This window comes from Ascaphus truei, chromosome 6, assembly GCF_040206685.1.
Source record: "Ascaphus truei isolate aAscTru1 chromosome 6, aAscTru1.hap1, whole genome shotgun sequence".
Classification (NCBI taxonomy): Eukaryota; Metazoa; Chordata; class Amphibia; order Anura; family Ascaphidae; genus Ascaphus; species Ascaphus truei.
This window is the reverse complement of record NC_134488.1, coordinates 53,185,550-53,208,035: the sequence shown is the minus strand read 5'-3', so window position 1 is coordinate 53,208,035 and position 22,486 is coordinate 53,185,550. Positions and strand designations below refer to the sequence as shown.

General features: G+C 51.1%; 2 protein-coding genes across 10 annotated transcripts in view; one reads left to right on the top strand and one right to left on the bottom strand.

Moving 5' to 3' along the window:
* The window catches only part of RPL27A (ribosomal protein L27a), a 240,408-nt gene that overhangs the window by 43,461 nt on the left and 174,461 nt on the right, over positions 1–22,486 (top strand). The gene's annotated exons all lie outside the window — the stretch shown is intronic.
* LOC142497040 (anaphase-promoting complex subunit 13) overlaps positions 1–22,486 on the bottom strand; it is a 127,456-nt gene that overhangs the window by 96,130 nt on the left and 8,840 nt on the right. For 3 of the 9 annotated variants that reach the window (XR_012802165.1, XR_012802166.1, XR_012802164.1), the window contains exons 1-3: positions 12,390–12,572; positions 4,252–4,442; positions 1,983–2,053 (exon numbers count right to left, since the gene is read on the bottom strand). Coding sequence is in view for 5 of the 9 variants with exons in the window: in XM_075604287.1 (XP_075460402.1) it covers positions 1,983–2,053; positions 4,252–4,405 (225 nt within the window). In the remaining 4 variants the exon portion in view is untranslated. Of the gene's footprint in view, positions 1–1,982; positions 2,054–4,251; positions 4,443–10,125; positions 10,206–10,750; positions 10,887–12,346; positions 12,367–12,389; positions 12,573–22,486 lie in introns of those variants that run through there. The other 6 variants (XR_012802163.1, XM_075604287.1, XM_075604291.1 and 3 more) reach the window with 6 other exon arrangements.

Genomic DNA, 22,486 nt, shown 5'->3' with positions numbered 1-22,486 from the left:
CATCAATGATCTTCCTGCAGCTTGCAAGGGAGCTTCAATACACATGCATGCAGATGACACAATCTTATATGCACAAAGCCCTAGCCTCTCTGACCTTGAACACATACTTCAATCTGACATTTTGAGACTTGAAAATTGGATTTCCCAAAATAAACTGTTTTTAAACACTGACAAGACTGTAACACTGGTATTTGGGACCAAGGCTACATTTTTAAAGCTTCCAATGACTGAGCTCCAGATCAGAATCAACGCTAAAACCACCCTAACTCCTGTTACTAGTTTTAAATACTTGGGAATATGGTTTGACTCCCATTTAACATTCGGGATGCACAATGATACCCTGACATCCAAAATCATGTCAAACTGGGTGTACTTTACATAAACAAATCCTCCCTAAGCCTGCTAGTCAGAAAGCGTATCGCACAGAAGATACTAATACCAATTATCGACTATGGGGACATAATATATTGCTCGGCACCCCAAACCCACCTTAGCAAACGTTATACCCTCTACAATTCAATATACACTGGCGACACACTTTATTCGAGCTCGGCTAGTCCCACGAATTCGGGTATACCCGGGTGTATTGAGGTTTGTGACTGTTTTCTGCCCGAGTGCATTGAGGTATTTTCCAAGCAGGGATTGAAGCATTTTATTCCCGCTGGCTGCAATACTGCACAGTATATATATATATATACTGCATTACAATTCATGAATTTATGCCATCTGGTAGACACGCGAAGCATTGCAGCCTATTAAATCCTAATCATTATCATTTAACAGATCAGCCGCCCGTCAGCCAGGCATGAACCCAGGCTGGGAAGGCAAACGCAACGGGGCTTGCCAGAGGTGAGGAGCGGCGCATTCCAGGTATCTGCCAGGTACATACTGGGTATTTGCTCGAATAAAGTGTGTCGGTGCAGTACCCTTTTGTTCTCCAAAGCAACTACAACACACATCTCTTTGAAATGCTCAAAGAACTAGATTGGTCATCACTTGAGTCTAGACGCAAATCTCATCTTTGCTGTCTTGTCTTCAAATACTTTCTGGGCAAGCTACCAGTCTATCTGAACAGCAGCTCCTCACCCCCACCACATGCAGCACTTATCATCTGAGATCCGACTCCAAAAGACTGGTCATGGTCCCAAGGTTCAGCGAAGAATCCGTCCACTCCTCCTTCTCTTACCATGCACCACAAAACTGGAACAATCTACCAGAGATTCTCACAGCCTCCTCCAGTCTAAGTGCTTTCAAAACTAAAGCTGTCTCACATTTTAACCTGGTAAGGCTTTGCCTATAGTGCCGCCGACGGCGACGGCGACACGGTGGGTGACGTCACCTGTCGCCGTCGCCACCGGCGAAAGTTATGTTTCGCCTGTCGGCGGCACCACGGGATTCCCGCAATTTGATTTGTTCAAGGGCCGTCACGTGACGCGACGCCCCTTGAAAAATCAAATTTTGCCGGCGGCGGGTTTTGGCGATGGCGACGTCACTCCGTCGCCGTCGCGTGCACTATAAGCGCACGCGGCGGCGGCGGCAATGCTTTTGTTTTCGGGCAAATTTGCATCGCCGTCGCCGGCACTATAAGCGCAGCCTTAAGTGTAAAGAAACCAGTTTCTACGTGTGTGCTCACACATGGCCGTGTGAGTATTACTTTATTTCTCTAGTAGTGCTATTCCCCTCATCAACAGTCCTAATTCAAGTTTTGAATATTTGAAGCACATAGTGTTTCATTGCTTACTGCTGTATGTCTTGATTCTGTGCTCCCCTAGTCTCTTTTGTTTACATATTTCCAAGGATCCAGGATTGATCCTATTGGGTTGAGCTGCATAAACTCCCCCACAAGGGTTCCACTATAGGGGTACTGCGCAAGGTATTATTTACGATTGTTTATATCTCATTATCATTATCAGAGTGAGCACCCTAGTTCGTCTTTCCATTGGACAGTAGTTATACTTTATTTCAGAAGAGTTGTAACTTGCCTTAAAAGCATGGTTATTATAGAATCTGTCATCCAGTGCAGCTCCCCATTCTGCTGGATCAAAGTTTGACTCTGTAAACAAAAACATGTACATCAATGGAAATGTTGAACCTTGGATTTCTCTCCATGATTACAAACATTTCTGATTTGCATATGCTGTACCTTAACAGGATTCAGTCAGCTAATACTGCTCCCAACTGTCCCTTGCTGATGCTTTCCCTCCTATGTACTCTCAAAATAGTTTTGACATTATTTTTTCAATATGCAGCAATGTGAGTATTTTGAAACCATAAGCCTACCATTGACTATTGTCCTGTTTTTCATCGAGCATGTATAAATCTTTCATACATAATAATAACAAAGTATACTAAATTCAATGGGCCATTAAGTCGTGCATCTGCATAAGATACCTGCAACGAAAATATGGCACCTTACAGGCCTTTCAAGTTAAGTTAATGGGCTGTAAGGTGTCTTCCAGCATGAAATGTGTCCTATGGAGTAACACCACTTAGTAAATGTGTCCCCATACATTTTGCTGCAGTAATATACCCAGATTTTGTACTATTGGACAGATTGTCATATCTCATATTTAGCAGATGGGGAAGAACTCCCCCGGGGTGCTACTAATACTCCTCCGCGCAGGGTTTCACTTAGACCGCACTTCACTGATCTCGCACTGTGAGTATCTGCAACTCTCTGCAACTGCACTATACAGGTCTCTGGGTGCCCCAAACGGACATGCGGGACCTCTACTAGGTAGAAGGGGGAATTATCTTTGTGTACAATTACCTTCACTTGCGGGATGGTATTCTAGTACCCATTCATGAATCTGGGTTGCCATCCCATTTTATGTAACTACATGTGTCCGTCTGTATGAGGGAAATTAGATCATAGGCTTCCCTCCACTCGGGTGGTTTATGTGTAACCATTTACCTATATGGGCTACCACCAATAGATGCATGTACACAACAAACTTGTTACATATATTATACATATAACACTCAGTTTCTATGCTGCAATTTATTTTATGAGCAACACTGCAATCAGCCCCTAGGCTTTCATGTATGCAGAACATCTCTAGAAGCGTTCCACCAGCTACCTATACAGCCTGTACATATCTACATATCACCCGCTCTATCAGGGCTCCTTGAGGTCACATTATACTTTGGAGTTATAAACCGTACAGCTATACACTGCTCATTTAACCTGATGGCTGGTAGATTGAAGCCACCTAATACCAAGTGCACACAGTACCTATAACTTAGCCAGACTGTGGTTTCAAGGTTACTGATTGTATCTGCCTCGGCATCAGACTGATACCAGAAGTTACTTAAGGTAATTTCCAGATGTTGCTTACCAGAGCACCCACTGACTGAGTGAGGACGCTCTCAGCACACACAATCACTGGTTTCATGACCCTCAAGGCACAACTGCCTAAGAAATAATAGCAAGGTTTTGTTGCAATCATATATATGTGTCTCATTTAATTTAAGGAGTCACATTACTAAGTCCCTTGTCCGTTATATTGAAAACGAGGCTGACCATTCACATAGGTATTGCTGTCTGTGTACACATGGAATAAAGGTTACCAGACCACTGACACAAGAAATACACAAGTGTTATAACTCTCAGATTTATTAGCTATACACTTGTGATTGGTGCATTAACCACGGATTGGGACAAGAAACTGTATATACAGTAATCCTTTTCATCTATGATACAAATGTTCCATAAACTTCTTGTAGCCAGCCAATATACTGTACAACAGCAAGCTCTAAGTATTTGTGCAACCTCCAATTCCCTCCTCTATCTACACCACAAGCGGATCCCGCATATTTAGGGACCGCTGTGAGTGATTGATCTAATATATAACAGTCATCCACTACTATTGTTAGGATCCTGAGTTAACACTCAACTCAGAATTAGATCCACTGTGCGCTTTGTATGTCGTTTTAACACCCAGTATTTTTGTATGTTGTATTTAATAAACTATTTTTAATACTATAATTTTTCAATCAGTGTGAGCTTGCGTGGTATATTATATTACATTGTTTAAAGGGACAGGCTAAGTACAGTAAAGCCATGTTTTAATTTCCCCAAAACTGTCTCCCTGTGTGTACCTCTGCACTTGTCTCTTACACATAGTCCTTTTGGGATAATTTGGGATAAATATCCTTTTGGGATAGTTTTCTCAAGTGATTATAAAAGGTTCACTAACCTGTGAACTAAAGTCACTAACTTAAGTGTATTTAGAATTGTTCCCAGCTTACCTTGTTTTCGTTTGAGCAGTTCTGCAAAGTATTTGGCACCAAATAGCGGAATATCTTTAGGCTGCTGCCTTAAAACTTCCCTGGCCAGCCCTTCTAAAAGATTTGCAAATCCTTGGGGAATGCGATAGTGTGTGTTTGAAAAAGGAATTGACATCTTTTTAATGTAGTCTTCCTAATGTATTTTCATATACCTGCAATGCAAAGAAAGAAAATGGTAACTAATACAAATTTATAAAGTCCTGAAACATAATGATGAAGCGCATCCTACAAGCTAATAGAACAACATATGGTTAGAAGAAGAGTAAATCAAGGTAAATTATGCATAAACTCCCCTTCAACTCAAACGCAAAAAGTCTAGAAAAATATTACACATATAAAATTAAACAATACATAAAAATAATTAGAAACAGTATAAGAAACAACAGAACTTCATACAGTCAAGTTATTAATCATAACAACAATGCATTATTCAGTATACAGGTACCGTCTTTTCTGTGCTAGAAACTTTAGTAGGAACATAAGAGGACAGGGAAAAACCTCAGGAGCCTAAACTAAACTGGAAGAGGCACAGTGCCAACGGTGGCTCTCGTGGCTCCCTCCTACTTTCACTTAGACGTATCTTTGAATTTGCTGGTAATGGTTTTTTTAATGGCTGTCCTGGTTTTTAATTAATAATTTGAGTGACCCAGGATATAGCTAATACGTCGCAGTCTAGCACTCCACGGGCTCCATGACCTAGCAGATACATTAAAAAAAGTGCGTCTCGTTTTGCTAGGGGAGATCGTGTCCTGTGCTCCTATCTAAACTAATGAGGAACAGAAGGGGGGGGGGGTTGACTCCTCTCCTTGCACATGACCGCTTCAGCGGTGACATAATCGGAGTGCCGGAGGGGCCATAGCACTCTGGTGCCGCGGCCCCTCAAAGGGTTGACACACTGGAATTTGCTGGTTAAAATAAAAGGCAGCACATTAAAAAATACTTTTCAAATAAAGAAGAAAAAGCAGGGAATAGCAGCTGCTGGCTGCCTACCGCTTCTGGTTTTGCAGGAGTAGCTTACCCTAATAGAGACAAGGATAGCATTTCTAAAAAAAAAAATGCAAAAATATTTTTTAAATGATAAAAAATAAACCTAATTATACAGTTAACTTATAAGTTAATCAAGTCATACTAAAGTCAATTTAATTACTTAAAAAGGAATGTGCTTCTGCGCCGAAACGTTGGATGCTCTTTTGATACATTTTTTTAGTCATTAAATTGACTTTAGTATGACTTTATTGACTTTAGATGTTTTCCTGACTTCCATTTATCAACTTTCTTAATTCCCATGCCCTTCTGGGCTCTTTACAATCTGGCTTTTGTACAGCTCACTCAACAGAGACTGTCGATCACTATTCTCCTTCATATTTTAGATTCACTTGGTATCTGCAACAAAGCTCTATCCTGGTTTTCCTCGTACATCTCCCATAACACATTTTCAGTCTCTGTTGCTGACATGTCTTTGTCTCCTGTAGATCTGTCTGTTGTACCTCAGGGCTCTGTTCTGGGACCTCTCATTTTCTCTCTCTCTACACACTATTACTTGCTGACCTCATCAACTCTTTTGACCTTAGCTGTTATCTCTATTAAGATGATACTGTCACGGGAGACCATGTTTGTAATACACCTTTACCAGGATCATTCATTGAGCAAAACAAGATAATAAAATAAATTGTAGTTTATTCACAGAAATAGGCATACACAGTGAAACACAAAATACAGATGAAAAGCACATTTACTGGGGGTCTGGGGGTTGAAACTAGACTGTTCTACGTGCAGGGAACTCTAAATAATAGTTTTACCCTGACCGGGACTTAGCCCGAAATCCTCTGATTCCCAACTCGTCATGACGTTTCACACGCCACCGCTAGCTTTTCTTCTGAGAACTTGGATTTTATCTTGACCGGGTGTGTGATGGTGAGGGGGTAACCAGGCTCACTAATAAAGGTTAAGCCCATTTGGTTACCTCTGATCCATATTTCAGGATTCGGGAGTGTCAGGAACCCAACATTCTTAGCAGTAGCAGCTCCCCTTTTTGAGTGTTCAAGAGGATCCAAACCATGACAGTTCGCCTTATTTTGATACATACAGTAAAGTAATCCAAGTTTGGTTGTTCTAGGTCTTAGTTTGGGCGTGCATAATGAGACACAGACACAAACATTCCAAAATATATATATAAAATAAGACAACTTTTAACTAGGCTGTTATAAAAAAAATCTCACTGCAAACGGTTTGTACAAAACAATTGATTATTTTACAATATTCACCAAAGAATTACATATGTATTTAGTTTACACTTACATATATTAATTCCTTTTAAAATCTGAACCCATCCCCCCCCCCCTTTGGTTTCTCTGTGGTGACCACAATGTCAATGTGATATACACTCACAACTATAGGAGCAAAGCAATTCAAATTTGTTCTGTGGATGATAACTCTAGCGAACATTCTTTGTTTGTTTCCATGGCAACAGCTAAGGATACTTTTTGTCTGTGTCTTTTTACATAGTCACAAGGATTAAACTGAGCCGTAGCCTTTGTTTTGTTTCTTAGGTCTCAATGTACTACTTTATTTCCGTGTTAAACAATTTTACAGTTCACCTGGTATTACTAGTAGCAATTAGTGTATTCAATGTTTTCCTTTTGGGGGAGTAAATAATGCAGATTACTCAGGACAATACAGGGAAAAGGGAGACCAAAAGCGCACCAGAAAAAACAGAGCAGGAAGGACCCAAAACAAAAAATAATTAAAAGGGCACTTTAATGTGACAACAGACCCATGCAACGCGTTTCGAACGTCACAGCGTTCTTTTTCAACGCTGTGACGTTCGAAACGCGTTGGATGGGTCTGTTGTCACATTAAAGTGCCCTTTTAATTATTTTTTGTTTTGGGTCCTTCCTGCTCCGTTTTTGCTGGTGCGCTTTTGGTCTCCCTTTTCCCTGTATTGCATTGAGTAGCTGCACAGCTTGCCTACCTACCCTACCAGGATGTGAGTATTTGCATATTTTTCAGGTGAACCTGCCAATGAGACTGATGGTGAGTGGGTTGCACCACATACCACCTGTCTTCAGGAGGATAGTACCCATAATATCACACAATAGGTACTATATCATTTGTTAGTACCCTGGTTTAGTGGTTTGGCTTATTATTATTGATATTATACCTGCATTTGAGCGCTTCAGCTATTTTCCACAGATTACTCAGGAGCCTGAATTGATATTTATTTACCTATGTATTCTAATCCTTTATTTTCAAGTTTAATATAATTACAATAAATGCATTATGTTGCAAACCTATCTGTGACAATTGGGAGTCTTTAATATAAACTATCATTAAAATTAACGTTAAACACAGAAACATAGAATTTGACAGAAGATAAGAACAACTTGGCCCACCAAGTCTGTCCATTTCCCTATCTTTTGTGAAACCTTAGAACATATTTGATGCTTGAAATGGGTCTGGAACAAGAGCACCAAGAAAAGCCTCCAATGGTGCAATATAAATATAAAAATAATAGACAGAAATAGTTCAAAGTAATGCACTCACAAAGTGTGCTTAATTGATAAGCAAGTATGGCAATCCAAGGGCTTCCCCTTTGATCATCTGGTGTTTAGCTCAGATGCTTTGTCCACTAGCGCCTCTTTCTCAGCGTCCTGGTGCATGGTTGCGGTCTTATGCCTGGAGCTGGGTAACGTCACTGGGGGGAGCGTGACTGCTTTGGATGCCTGCCAAGTGGTTAATCCTCCTACGTGTTTTGGAAGGCAACATCTTGCCTCCTCAGGGAGAAGGACTAAATTCAGCTACAGGCTGAATTTAAATACTCACTACTGCTGTCATGTGTTGACAATTAACCAATAGGGAGCCAAAAAGGCTCAGGAGTTACCATCTATTGCATGTTTGCGAAATCTGATCAAATTGACAGAAATAACCATATATACAGTATATAGGTGTGCAAGCACATATACACACTTGTTTGGTGATTAAAATAATTGGTACATAAAGAGAATGTAGTGACACCCAAAGAGTATAATAAGAGAAAAAGTAAATATAATGTACAAGAGAATGGACAGAAAGTAAATTGTTAGGCAAGTAAATAGGAATATACATAGTAGCACTAATAACAAAATAGTAAATAGTAAATGCTTAATTATTGATAATGCAGATTTACTGTATATTAAACATTATAAAGGAATCAGCATAAATAGAAAATATCCGGATTATGATATAAAATGTCATATATTGTAATAAAATTTAATTTATTGTGCTAGAAATGTAACCCCTCTTTGTTTTACCTCAGACTATATGGCCTGCCACTGAGGTGGGGGCCTAAGCCCTATGGGTTATTGTTTAACTCTTATGGTGTGTGGTACACGTGGTGTGAGGCATTTATTTTTGTTAAATAAAACATGACACGGTGTAATATGTCAAGTGTTGTTGTTCATCTGAGGTTGTATTAACCTAATTTTAAGACCTGCTAAGGAATTGTTATTATGTACTGATATGTAAAAACATAGAATTCAAAGAGGGTGTACTTTTTTTCACACATATACATATACACACACATATATATATATATATATATATATATATATATATATATATATATGTGTGTGTGAAAAAAAGTACACCCTCTTTGAATTCTATGTTTTTACATATCAGTACATAATAACAATTCCTTATCAGGTCTTAAAATTAGGTAAATACAACCTCAGATGAACAACAACACATGACATATTACACCGTGTCATGTTTTATTCACAAAAATAAACGCCTCACACCACGTGTACCACACACCATAAGATTATATATAATCAAAAAATAAATAGATGATACCGTTCTGTGGCTAAAAAAATGCTTTTATTTGTGCGTTAGCCACAGAACGGTATCATCTATTTATTTTTTGATTATTGAAGCTCGGCTAACACGGTACTGATACCTCTACATGTATATATATATATATATATATATATATATATATATATATATATATATATATATATATATATATACATACACATATACATACATACATATATATACACACACACACAGTTCAGTTATGGTGGGTACAAAAAAGAAAAGTGACAAAAACCCTCCACAGTAAAGCATATAGCAAATGAAAATATTACTGTGTGCTCATTTGCATATCTTAGACATGTTTGCAGCCCTGCCTTTCACCATTTTCACCCAGCATACAGTGCTTTCACTGCAGCAAAGGATTCTGGTAAGTGATATGCAAATGAGCACACAGTGCCACCTTTTGCTTCAAAACCATATAACATGGTCCCCTAAAGCTTATGCTTGCTGCATTTCAAAGCTTTTGAGCACAGCCTGGGTTAAGATGCATAGCCAGTAAACCAACCCACAGACAGCTGTTTCGACCTTAATTGGTCTTATCAGTGTGAGGTTGGTTATAGTTGCTTTGCAAAATGAAGCTTTGGATAGGTTTCACCATACTTAGTTAAGTTATGGTGGGTAAAAAAAGTGACAAAAACCCTCCACAGTAAAGCATATAGCAAATGGAAATATTACTTTGTGCTCATTTGCATGTCTTAGACAGGATATGTATATATATATATATACATCTCAATACAAGCTGATATACCCGGCGTTGGCCATGATGTAATGTTCTGCCTCCCCCATCCTCCCTCTCAACTCCCTTCCCCCCCTCTTCACAGCTGTTCAGGCTTCCCCCCCTTCTCTCCTGACTCCCTCTCCCCCCCCCCTCTCTCCCTCCCTCTCTCCTGACTCCCCCCCCCCCCTCTCCTGACTAACTCCCCCCCCCCTCTCCTGACTGAATACCACCCCTCGCCTGTCCGCTGTGCGCCGCCATCTTACCGGGAGCAGCTGCAGGAGGAAGGGGGTCCTTCCGGAGGCTGCCTGCCCACTGCCTGTCCCCCACGCCGGGGAGGGAGGGAAGTGAGCGATGGCGACTGGGGCAGGAGGGCCGCGCCGCGCTTCCCCTCCGTCCGGGAGCCGGTGGGGGGGAGGGAGGGAGAGGGGGAGAGGGAGAGAGAGGGGGAGAGAGTGTGTGAGAGTGAGAGAGTGTGAGAGTATGAGAGTGAGTGAGTGGTGACGTCATAGAGCCGGGTGACGTCATAGAGCCACCAATCTGATTGGCCAGAGGCTGAGGACCAATCAGATTCACCGCAGCTGGTACCAACCTTTCGATTTTATATACTACTAGCTGATATACCCGGCGTTGCCCGTGATGTAATGTTCTGCCTCCCCCATCCTCCCTCTCAACTCCCCTCCCACCCTCTTCACAGCTGTTCAGGCTTCCCCCCTTCTCTCCTGACTCCCCCCCCCCCTCTCTGTCCTGACTCCCTCTCTCCCCCCCTCTCCTGACTCCCTCCCCCCCTCTCTCCTGACTAACTCCCCCCCTCTCTCCTGACTAACTCCCCCCCCCTCTCTCCTGACTGAATACCACCCCCCGCCTGTCCGCTGTGCGCCGCCATCTTACCGGGGGCAGCTGCAGGAGGAAGGGGGTCCTTCCGTAGGCTGCCTGCCCACTGCCTGTCCCCCCGCCGGGGAGGGAGGGAAGTGAGCGTTGGCGGCTGGGGCAGGAGGGCCGCGCTTCACCTCCGTCCGGGAGCCGGTGGGGGAGAGAGTTGGGTGATGTCATAGAGCCGAGTGATGTCATAGAGCCAGTAATCTGATTGGCCAGAGGCTGAGGACCAATCAGATTCACCACAGCTAGTACCAACCTTTCGATTTTATATATTAAGAAGATCAATTGGAGTGCTACTGAAAAAGTGACCTAATATGTATACAACAAAAGACAAAAAAAAACGTCAATGCTACAGCCAATATGAGAAATTATTTGGTTTAATACTATCTATTTTTCCTTCTCATCAGTACGGTCATTTCGTTAAATCCGTTGGCCAAAGCATTTCAAGCCAGTAAATCCTCTTTAGCAGGTCCTACACTACCTGTAAATGTTTTCTCCACCTCTCTCTTGGAGGAAGAAATCTTTCACTAGACTTGTCATTCCCATGTGTATACCAGGATACACTAATTAAAAGTGGGATGATGATCTTAAAACTAAGGAGGAGGTGTCACAGACATCCCAACAATTGGCTATTTATCAATTTTTGTCAAAGTTTGCTAATTTGGTACGGAAACATAACGATTCTTTTATTAGCACACGTTTTTTTCTTTTTGGAACGGGCCCCCTACCTTGAGACGCTGGGTAGGGCGATGGGCAGTAGGTTTGCATCTGCATATATCAAGCTTTTTATAGTGGCTCTGGGTTTCGGGGAATTTATTTGGGTAATACTCAGATGAAAAAATAATGCCCTAATATCTGTAGACACCACTGGTTCAAATTGAAATCCTAAATCTTTACCAAAAAAACAGAGATGAAAGAGTGATGATAGTAGGGAGTGCAGAGTACCATCACTTTTTAATTTGCAAATTTAGAGTCACACTACATTTTACATACAAACCTACAATTCTATTTTCTTTTATAGAAAAAAATGGTTTATTTTAGAAACACTCTCCTTTTCTGTTTATAGCATAAATATTGCATAATTATTTCTAAAACAAGGTTAAATATGGTTTCTGCAATGCTTATCAGGTTGAAAATCAAGCACAGTACCACTACTTTTAAAGCTACTTCGACCACTTTTCCCCCAGTAAATATAGTAGATTTCCACGAATTTCTAGAAAATTACAAATACTACCCACGTGCACTGTCATTGGAAAATTAAACAATAATTATGTGCCTGCCAATTTTGTTCATTGTATAGATTTTTGGAAGAGCATAATCATATACACACTAAACGTTAAATCATTCTTAAACTGATGTTCACAGACTGGGCACATGTATGCGCTTCAATTTGATGTACTGTAGCTAACACTGTTCACCTGAGAATCCAGTCTGCAGATGCTTACAGTAACTGAAGAGTAAAGTCTAAAGTTGATTTAGTCTGTATGATATGACAAATTTTAACTATCATCTCACTGTAAACAATTTGTACAAAACAAATTATGATTTTACCATATTTACCAAAGAATCACATTACATAACACATATGCATAGTTTAAATGTACCTACTGCATGCAATTTTACATGAATCCCATCTAGACATACTGTATACCTTTTAAAATCCCAACAGTTTATTTCCTGGGATAGTCGTTCCCTCCGTAGACCGCAATGTCGATGTGTTATACAGTCACAGGTACAGAACCAACCGTAATTCAAACCTGTTCTGTTGATGATCACACCAGCAAACATTCTGTTTGTTTCCGTTTCCAAAGCAACAGCTAAGGAGCTTCCTGCCTGTGCTGTCTTACATAGAGCGGCAGGGCTCAAAATAAGCAGCAGGCTTTTTTGTTTTTTTTTTCTTGAGTCTCAGGTAGTGCTCTGCTTAATTTCCCTGTTGCTCAATATTACAGTTGCCCTGGTATTACTAATTGCAATTAGTGTATCCAAACATTTTCTTTTTTTAGAAATAGTGTAAAACAAGCAAATTTTGAGGATCATATATTTATTTTCATTTATTTACCCATGCTACCTGTCAGTAACAATTATGAACCTTTCATTTAAGCTTGTTTGGGGCTCATACTATGCTTCGGCTACTGTATTGTACCTCCTAACTGCAAAATTACTTCTGCTTTCATACTCCACAATCTAATAATTTTCCGTCTGAAAATGTGATATAACCTACAATAAACTTTTGAGCTGCTAAAGTCTGCATTGCCCTTTCTTTCACATGTGACAAAAGGGTAGGAAAAACCTAATCAATAATTTCTTAGTTTCCCAAAGAACTCCCTATGTAATCTGAGCAAGTTTAGAATAATTCATGGAGAAACCATACTGGAATAAAAATATTACAATATAAAATAATATTCAAATCTGGAAACATTTGGGTAACAGTGATCATAACATGGTCTAATTTGAAATAGATGATCAAATTTCAATAGTAGTGCTGCAGGAGGAAGCCACAACCTCCATATTAACAAACAATTGGTTAACTGAGGAAGAAGTTCATAGGCGGCTTGATAAAATTAAAGTAAGTAAGGCACCTGGCCCCGATGGCAAATATCCAAGAGTTCTCAAGGAGTTAAGTTCAGTAATAGCCAAACCATTACATTTAATATTCAAGGACTCAATATCCACAGATTCAGTGCCACAGGATTGGCGTAAATCAGATGTGGTGCCTATATTTGAAAAGGGAGCTAAATCACAACCGGGGAATTACAGACCTGTATGTCTGACATCAATAGTGGGGAAGCTATTTGAAGGTTTAATGCAGGATAATATTCAGGAATACTTAATGGAAAAACAAAATTATTAGTACAGTAATAGCATAGATTTATGAAGGATAGATCTTGCCAAACTAACCTTATTAGTTTCTTTGAGGAGGTAAGTAGGAATTTAGACCAGGGTAATGCAGTTGATCTGGTCTACTTAGATTTTGCAAAAGGCTTTTGATACGGTTTCACACAAGAATTGTGTACAAAATAAAGCACATTGGACTCAGTAAAAATATTTGGACCTGGATTGAAAACTGGTTGAAGGATAGACAACATACGTAGGGTTGTCATAAATGGAACTTTTTCAGTTTGGGCTAAAGTTGTGAGTGGAGTAACTCAGGTACTGGAACCTGTTTTTTAACTTGTTGGTGAAACTTCTTTAGTGGCACCTAGTCAATTTTGATGGAACAAAACTACTTCATGGAGACGAAAATGTGAAACTGAAATGACATCACGCTCCTAACGGCCGCCGTTCCCCCCACACGCCCGCTGACATATGCCGCGCATGTGCAGTAGTGATTGCGCCGCTGACGGACGCCACGCATGCGCAGAAGCGGCTGGCATCGCTCAGTTCTCCGGCGCGCATGCACAGAGGCTTCTGGAGCTCGGCAGTGTGTCGCGCATGGGCAGCAGAGGAGAACAGGACACGGAGCGCAGACCACCCACCCACACCCCGTGTCACACACACACTGTCACTCACAAACACACACACACACACACACACACACAGACATACACTTTCACACACTGTCACACACACAGACATACAAAGAAGTTTCACTTACTATGCGCATGCACAACACACACAGCTTTTTTTATTTATTAATGACCTTGAGGTTGGCATCGAGAGCAAAGTCTCCATCTTTGCTTATGACAATAAATTGTGTAAGGTAGTAGCATCAGAGCTCTCCCCTCCCACGTCATTTGTCCCCCCTCCCCTCTCACGCCGTTTGCCCCCCCTCCCCTCTCACTCCGTTTTTCCCCCCCCTCCCCTCTCACTCCGTTTGCACCCCCCTCCCCTCTCACGCCGTTTGCCCCCCCTCCCTCTCCCTCCGTTTGCCCCCTCTCCCTGCGTTTGCCCCCCCTCCCCTCTCCCTCCGTTTGCCCCCCCTCCCCTCTCCCTCCGTTTGCCCCCTCTCCCTCCGTTTGCCCCACCTCCCCTCTCACTCCGTTTGCCCCCCTCCCCTCTCACTCCGTTTGCCCCCCCTCCCCTCTCACTCCGTTTGCCCCCCCTCCCCTCTCACTCCGTTTGCCCCCCCGTCTCCCCTCCCACTCCATTTGCCCCCCCTCCCTCTCACTCCGTTTGCCCCCCCTCCCTCTCCCTCCGTTTGCCCCCTCTCCCTGCGTTTGCCCCCCCTCCCCTCTCCCTCCGTTTGCCCCCCCTCCCCTCTCCCTCCGTTTGCCCCCTCTCCCTCCGTTTGCCCCCTCTCCCTCCGTTTGCCCCCCCTCCCCTCTCACTCCGTTTGCCCCCCCTCCCCTCTCACTCCGTTTGCCCCCCCTCCCCTCTCACTCCGTTTGCCCCCCGTCCCCTCTCACTCCGTTTGCCCCCCCTCCCCTCTCACTCCGTTTGCCCCCCCTCCCCTCTCACTCCGTTTGACCCCCCTCCCCTCTCACTCCGTTTGACCCCCCTCCCCTCTCACTCCGTTTGACCCCCTCCCCTCTCACTCCGTTTGCACCCCCCTCCCCTCTCACTCCGTTTGCTCCCCCTCCCCTCTCAGTCCGTTTGCCCCCCCCCCCTCCCCTTTCACTCCGTTTGCCCCCCCTCCCTCTCACTCCGTTTGCCCCCCCTCCCCTCTCACTCCGTTTGACCCCCCTCCCCTCTCACTCCGATTGCCCCCCCTCCCCTCTCAGTCCGTTTGCCCCCCCTCCCCTCTCAGTCCGTTTGCCCCCCCCTCCCCTCTCACTCCGTTTGCCCCCCCTCCCCTCTCACTCCGTTTGCCCCCCCTCCCCTCTCACTCCGTTTGCCCCCCCTCCCCTCTCACTCCGTTTGCCCCCCCCTCCCCTCTCACTCCGTTTGCCCCCCCCTCCCCTCTCACTCCGTTTGCCCCCCCCTCCCCTCTCACTCCGTTTGCCCCCCCCCTCTCACTCCGTTTGCCCCCCCTCCCCTCTCACTCCGTTTGTCCCCCCTCCCCTCTCACTCCGTTTGCCCCCCCTCCCCTCCCACTCCGTTTGCACCTCCTCCCCTCCCACTCCGTTTGCCCCCCTCCCCTCCCACTCCGTTTGCCCCCCTCCCCTCCCACTCCGTTTGCCCCCCTCCCCTCCCACTCCGTTTGCCCCCCTCCCCTCCCACTCCGTTTGCCCCCCTCCCCTCCCACTCCGTTTGCCCCCCCTCCCCTCCCACTCCGTTTGCCCCCCTCCCCTCCCACTCCGTTTGCCCCCCCTCCCCTCCCACTCCGTTTGCCTCCCCTCTCACTCCGTTTGCCCCCCCTCCCCTCTCACTCCGTTTGCCCCCCCTCCCCTCTCACTCCGTTTGCCCCCCCTCCCCTCTCACTCCGTTTGCCACCCCTCCCCTCTCACTCCGTTTGCCCCCCACCCCCCCCCTCTCACTCCGTTTGCCCCCCCTCCCTCTCACTCCGTTTGCCCCCCCTCCCTCTCACTCCGTTTGCCCCCCCTCCCTCTCCCTCCGTTTGCCCCCCCTCCCTCTCCCTCCGTTTGCCCCCCCTCCCTCTCCCTCCGTTTGCCCCCCCTCCCTCTCACTCCGTTTGCCCCCCCTCCCCTCTCCCTCTGTTTGCCCCCCTCCCCTCTCCCTCCGTTTGCCCCCCTCCCCTCTCCCTCCGTTTGCCCCACCTCCCCTCTCACTCCGTTTGCCCCACCTCCCCTCTCACTCCGTTTGCCCCCCACCCTCCCCTCTCCCTCCGTTTGCCCCCCTCCCCTCTCCCTCCGTTTGCCCCCCTCCCCTCTCACTCCGTTTGCCCCCCCGTCTCCCCTCCCACTCCGTTTGCCCCCCCGTCTCCCCTCCCACTCCGTTTGCCCCCCCCGTCTCCCCTCCCACTCCGTTTGCCCCGTCTCCCCTCCCACTCCGTTTGCCCCCGTCTCCCCTCCCACTCCGTTTGCCCCCCCCTCCCACTCCGTTTGCCCCCCCCTCCCACTCCGTTTGCCCCCCCTCCCACTCTGTTTGCCCCCCCCTCCCACTCCGTTTGCCCCCCCCTCCCACTCCGTTTGCCCCCCCCTCCCACTCCGTTTGCCCCCCCTCCCACTCCGTTTGCCCCGTCTCCCCTCCCACTCCGTTTGCCCCCCCCTCCCACTCCGTTTGCCCCCCCTCCCACTCCGTTTGCCCCGTCTCCCCTCCCACTCCGTTTGCCCCCCCTCCCTCTCCCTCCGTTTGCCCCCTCTCCCTCCGTTTGCCCCCCCCTCCCCCTCCCACTCCGTTTGCCCCCCCCTCCCACTCCGTTTGCCCCCCCTCCCACTCCGTTTGCCCCCCCTCCCACTCCGTTTGCCCCCCCCTCCCACTCCGTTTGCCCCCCCCTCCCACTCCGTTTGCCCCGTCTCCCACTCCGTTTGCCCCGTCTCCCCTCCCACTCCGTTTGCCCCCCCTCCCTCTCCCTCCGTTTGCCCCCTCTCCCTCTCCCTCCGTTTGCCCCCTCTCCCTCCATTTGCCCCCCCTCCCCTCTCCCTCCGTTTGCCCCCCCCCCCCTCCGTTTGCCCCCCCTCCCCTCTCCCTCCGTTTGCCCCCCCTCCCCTCTCACTCCGTTTGCCCCCCCTCCCCTCTCACTCCGTTTGCCCCCCCCTCCCCTCTCACTCCGTTTGCCCCCCACCCTCCCCTCTCACTCGTTTGCCCCCCCTCCCCTCTCCCTCCGTTTGCCGCCCTCCCCTCTCACTCCGTTTGCCCCCCTCCCCACTCACTCCGTTTGCCCCCCTCCCCACTCACTCCGTTTGCCCCCCCTCCCTACTCACTCCGTTTGCCCCCTCTCCCTCTCACTCCGTTTGCCCCCCCTCCCCTCTCCCTCCGTTTGCCCCCCCTCCCCTCCCTCCGTTTGCCCCCCCTCCCCTCTCCCTCCGTTTGCCCCCCCTCCCCTATCCCTCCGTTTGCCCCCCCTCCCCTCTCCCTCCGTTTGCCCCCCCTCCCCTCTCCCTCCGTTTGCCCCCCCTCCCCTCTCCCTCCGTTTGCCCCCTCTCCCTCCGTTTGCCCCCCCTCCCCTCTCCCTCCGTTTGCCCCCCCTCCCCTCTCCCTCCGTTTGCCCCACCTCCCCTCTCCCTCCGTTTGCCCCACCTCCCCTCTCAGTCCGTTTGCCCCCCCTCCCCTCTCAGTCCGTTTGCCCCCCCTCCCCTCTCAGTCCGTTTGCCCCCCCCCTCCCCTCTCAGTCCGTTTGCCCCCCCCCTCCCCTCTCACTCCGTTTGCCCCCCCCTCCCCTCTCACTCCGTTTGCCCCCCCTCCCCTCTCACTCCGTTTGCCCCCCCTCCCCTCTCACTCCGTTTGCCCCCCCCTCTCACTCCGTTTGCCCCCCCTCCCCTCTCACTCCGTTTGCCCCCCCCCTCTCACTCCGTTTGCCCCCCCTCCCCTCTCAGTCCGTTTGCCCCCCCCCTCCCCTCTCAGTCCGTTTGCCCCCCCCTCCCCTCTCACTCCGTTTGCCCCCCCTCCCCTCTCACTCCGTTTGCCCCCCCTCCCCTCTCACTCCGTTTGCCCCCCCCCTCCCCTCTCACTCCGTTTGCCCCCCCTCCCCTCTCACTCCGTTTGCCCCCCCCCTCCCCTCTCACTCCGTTTGCCCCTCCCCTCTCACTCCGTTTGCCCCCCCTCCCCTCTCACTCCGTTTGCCCCCCCTCCCCTCTCACTCCGTTTGCCCCTCCCCTCTCACTCCGTTTGCCCCTCCCCTCTCACTCCGTTTGCCCCTCCCCTCTCACTCCGTTTGCCCCTCCCCTCTCACTCCGTTTGCCCCTCCCCTCTCACTCCGTTTGCCCCCCCTCCCCTCTCACTCCGTTTGCCCCCCCTCCCCTCTCACTCCGTTTGCCCCCCTCCCCTCCCACTCCGTTTGCCCCCCCCTCCCCTCTCACTCCGTTTGCCCCCCCTCCCCTCTCACTCCGTTTGCCCCCCCTCCCCTCTCACTCCGTTTGCCCCCCCTCCCCTCTCACTCCGTTTGCCCCCCCCCCCCCTCTCACTCCGTTTGCCCCTCCCCTCTCACTCCATTTGCCCCCCCTCCCCTCTCACTCCGTTTGCCCCCCCTCCCCTCTCACTCCGTTTGCCCCCCTCCCCTCTCACTCCGTTTGCCCCCCTCCCCTCCCACTCCGTTTGCCCCCCCCTCCCCTCTCACTCCGTTTGCCCCCCCTCCCCTCTCACTCCGTTTGCCCCCCCTCCCCTCTCACTCCGTTTGCCCCCCCTCCCCTCTCACTCCGTTTGCCCCCCCTCCCCTCTCACTCCGTTTGCCCCCCCCCCTCCCCTCTCACTCCGTTTGCCCCCCCTCCCCTCTCACTCCGTTTGCCCCCCCTCCCCTCCCACTCCGTTTGCCCCCCCTCCCCTCCCACTCCGTTTGCCCCCCCTCCCCTCCCACTCCGTTTGCCCCCCCTCCCCTCCCACTCCGTTTGCCCCCCACCCTCCCCTCTCACTCCGTTTGCCCCCCACCCTCCCCTCTCACTCCGTTTGCCCCCCACCCTCCCCTCTCACTCCGTTTGCCCCCCTCCCCTCTCCCTCCGTTTGCCCCCCTCCCCTCTCCCTCCGTTTGCCCCCCTCCCTCTCACTCCGTTTGCCCCCCTCCCCTCTCACTCCGTTTGCCCCCCTCCCCTCTCACTCCGTTTGCCCCCCTCCCCTCACTCCGTTTGCCCCCCTCCCCTCTCACTCCGTTTGCCCCCCCTCCCTCTCACTCCGTTTGCCCCCCCTCCCTCTCCCTCCGTTTGCCCCCCTCCCTCTCCCTCCGTTTGCCCCCTCTCCCTCCGTTTGCCCCCTCTCCCTCTCACTCCGTTTGCCCCCTCTCCCTCTCACTCCGTTTGCCCCCTCTCCCTCTCACTCCGTTTGCCCCCCCTCCCTCTCCCTCCGTTTGCCCCCCCTCCCTCTCCCTCCGTTTGCCCCACCTCCCCTCTCACTCCGTTTGCCCCACCTCCCCTCTCACTCCGTTTGCCCCCCTCCCCTCTCACTCCGTTTGCCCCCCTCCCCTCCCACTCCGTTTGCCCCCCTCCCCTCCCACTCCGTTTGCCCCCCCTCCCACTCCGTTTGCCCCCGTCTCCCCTCCCACTCCGTTTGCCCCCGTCTCCCCTCCCACTCCGTTTGCCCCCGTCTCCCCTCCCACTCCGTTTGCCCCCGTCTCCCCTCCCACTCCGTTTGCCCCCCCCTCCCCTCCCACTCCGTTTGCCCCCCCCCTCCCCTCCCCTCCCACTCCGTTTGCCCCCCCTCCCCTCCCACTCCGTTTGCCCCCCTCCCCTCTCCCTCCGTTTGTCCCCCTCCCCTCTCACTCCGTTTGCCCCCCTCCCCTCTCACTCCGTTTGCCCCCTCTCCCTCCGTTTGCCCCCTCTCCCTCTCACTCCGTTTGCCCCCCCTCCCTCTCCCTCCGTTTGCCCCACCTCCCCTCTCACTCCGTTTGCCCCACCTCCCCTCTCACTCCGTTTGCCCCCCTCCCCTCTCACTCCGTTTGCCCCCCTCCCCTCCCACTCCGTTTGCCCCCCCTCCCACTCCGTTTGCCCCCGTCTCCCCTCCCACTCCGTTTGCCCCCGTCTCCCCTCCCACTCCGTTTGCCCCCCCTCCCCTCCCACTCCGTTTGCCCCCCCTCCCCTCCCACTCCGTTTGCCCCCCCTCCCCTCCCACTCCGTTTGCCCCCCCTCCCCTCCCACTCCGTTTGCCCCCCCTCCCCTCCCACTCCGTTTGCCCCCCCTCCCCTCCCACTCCGTTTGCCCCCCTCCCCTCTCACTCCGTTTGCCCCCCCTCCCTCTCCCTCCGTTTGCCCCCCCTCCCTCTCCCTCCGTTTGCCCCCCCTCCCTCTCCCTCCGTTTGCCCCCCCTCCCTCTCCCTCCGTTTGCCCCCTCTCCCTCTCCCTCCGTTTGCCCCCCCTCCCTCTCCCTCCGTTTGCCCCACCTCCCCTCTCACTCCGTTTGCCCCACCTCCCCTCTCACTCCGTTTGCCCCCCTCCCACTCCGTTTGCCCCCCCCTCCCCTCTCACTCCGTTTGCCCCCCCCCTCCCCTCTCACTCCGTTTGCCCCCCCCTCCCCTCTCACTCCGTTTGCCCCCCCCCTCCCCTCTCACTCCGTTTGCCCCCCCTCCCCTCCCACTCCGTTTGCCCCCCCTCCCCTCCCACTCCGTTTGCCCCCCCTCCCCTCTCACTCCGTTTGCCCCCCTCCCCTCTCCCTCCGTTTGCCCCCCTCCCCTCTCACTCCGTTTGCCCCCCTCCCCTCTCACTCCGTTTGCCCCCCTCCCCTCTCACTCCGTTTGCCCCCCTCCCCTCTCACTCCGTTTGCCCCCCCTCCCACTCCGTTTGCCCCCCCTCCCCTCTCACTCCGTTTGCCCCCCACCCTCCCCTCTCACTCCGTTTGCCCCCCACCCTCCCCTCTCACTCCGTTTGCCCCCCACCCTCCCCTCTCACTCCGTTTGCCCCCCTCCCCTCCCACTCCGTTTGCCCCCCTCCCCTCCCACTCCGTTTGCCCCCCCTCCCACTCCGTTTGCCCCCGTCTCCCCTCCCACTCCGTTTGCCCCCGTCTCCCCTCCCACTCCGTTTGCCCCCCCCTCCCCTCCCACTCCGTTTGCCCCCCCTCCCCTCCCACTCCGTTTGCCCCCCCCCTCCCCTCCCCTCCCACTCCGTTTGCCCCCCCTCCCCTCCCACTCCGTTTGCCCCCCTCCCCTCTCCCTCCGTTTGCCCCCCTCCCCTCTCACTCCGTTTGCCCCCCTCCCCTCTCACTCCGTTTGCCCCCTCTCCCTCCGTTTGCCCCCTCTCCCTCTCACTCCGTTTGCCCCCCCTCCCTCTCCCTCCGTTTGCCCCACCTCCCCTCTCACTCCGTTTGCCCCACCTCCCCTCTCACTCCGTTTGCCCCCCTCCCCTCTCACTCCGTTTGCCCCCCTCCCCTCCCACTCCGTTTGCCCCCCCTCCCACTCCGTTTGCCCCCGTCTCCCCTCCCACTCCGTTTGCCCCCGTCTCCCCTCCCACTCCGTTTGCCCCCCCTCCCCTCCCACTCCGTTTGCCCCCCCTCCCCTCCCACTCCGTTTGCCCCCCCTCCCCTCCCACTCCGTTTGCCCCCCCTCCCCTCCCACTCCGTTTGCCCCCCCTCCCCTCCCACTCCGTTTGCCCCCCTCCCCTCTCACTCCGTTTGCCCCCCCTCCCTCTCCCTCCGTTTGCCCCCCCTCCCTCTCCCTCCGTTTGCCCCCCCTCCCTCTCCCTCCGTTTGCCCCCCCTCCCTCTCCCTCCGTTTGCCCCCTCTCCCTCTCCCTCCGTTTGCCCCCCCTCCCTCTCCCTCCGTTTGCCCCACCTCCCCTCTCACTCCGTTTGCCCCACCTCCCCTCTCACTCCGTTTGCCCCCCTCCCACTCCGTTTGCCCCCCCCTCCCCTCTCACTCCGTTTGCCCCCCCCCTCCCCTCTCACTCCGTTTGCCCCCCCCCTCCCCTCTCACTCCGTTTGCCCCCCCCCTCCCCTCTCACTCCGTTTGCCCCCCCCCTCCCCTCTCACTCCGTTTGCCCCCCCTCCCCTCCCACTCCGTTTGCCCCCCCTCCCCTCCCACTCCGTTTGCCCCCCCTCCCCTCTCACTCCGTTTGCCCCCCTCCCCTCTCCCTCCGTTTGCCCCCCTCCCCTCTCACTCCGTTTGCCCCCCTCCCCTCTCACTCCGTTTGCCCCCCTCCCCTCTCACTCCGTTTGCCCCCCTCCCACTCCGTTTGCCCCCCTCTCACTCCGTTTGCCCCCCACCCTCCCCTCTCACTCCGTTTGCCCCCCTCCCCTCTCACTCCGTTTGCCCCCCTCCCCTCTCACTCCGTTTGCCCCCCTCCCCTCTCACTCCGTTTGCCCCCCTCCCCTCCCACTCCGTTTGCCCCCCCCTC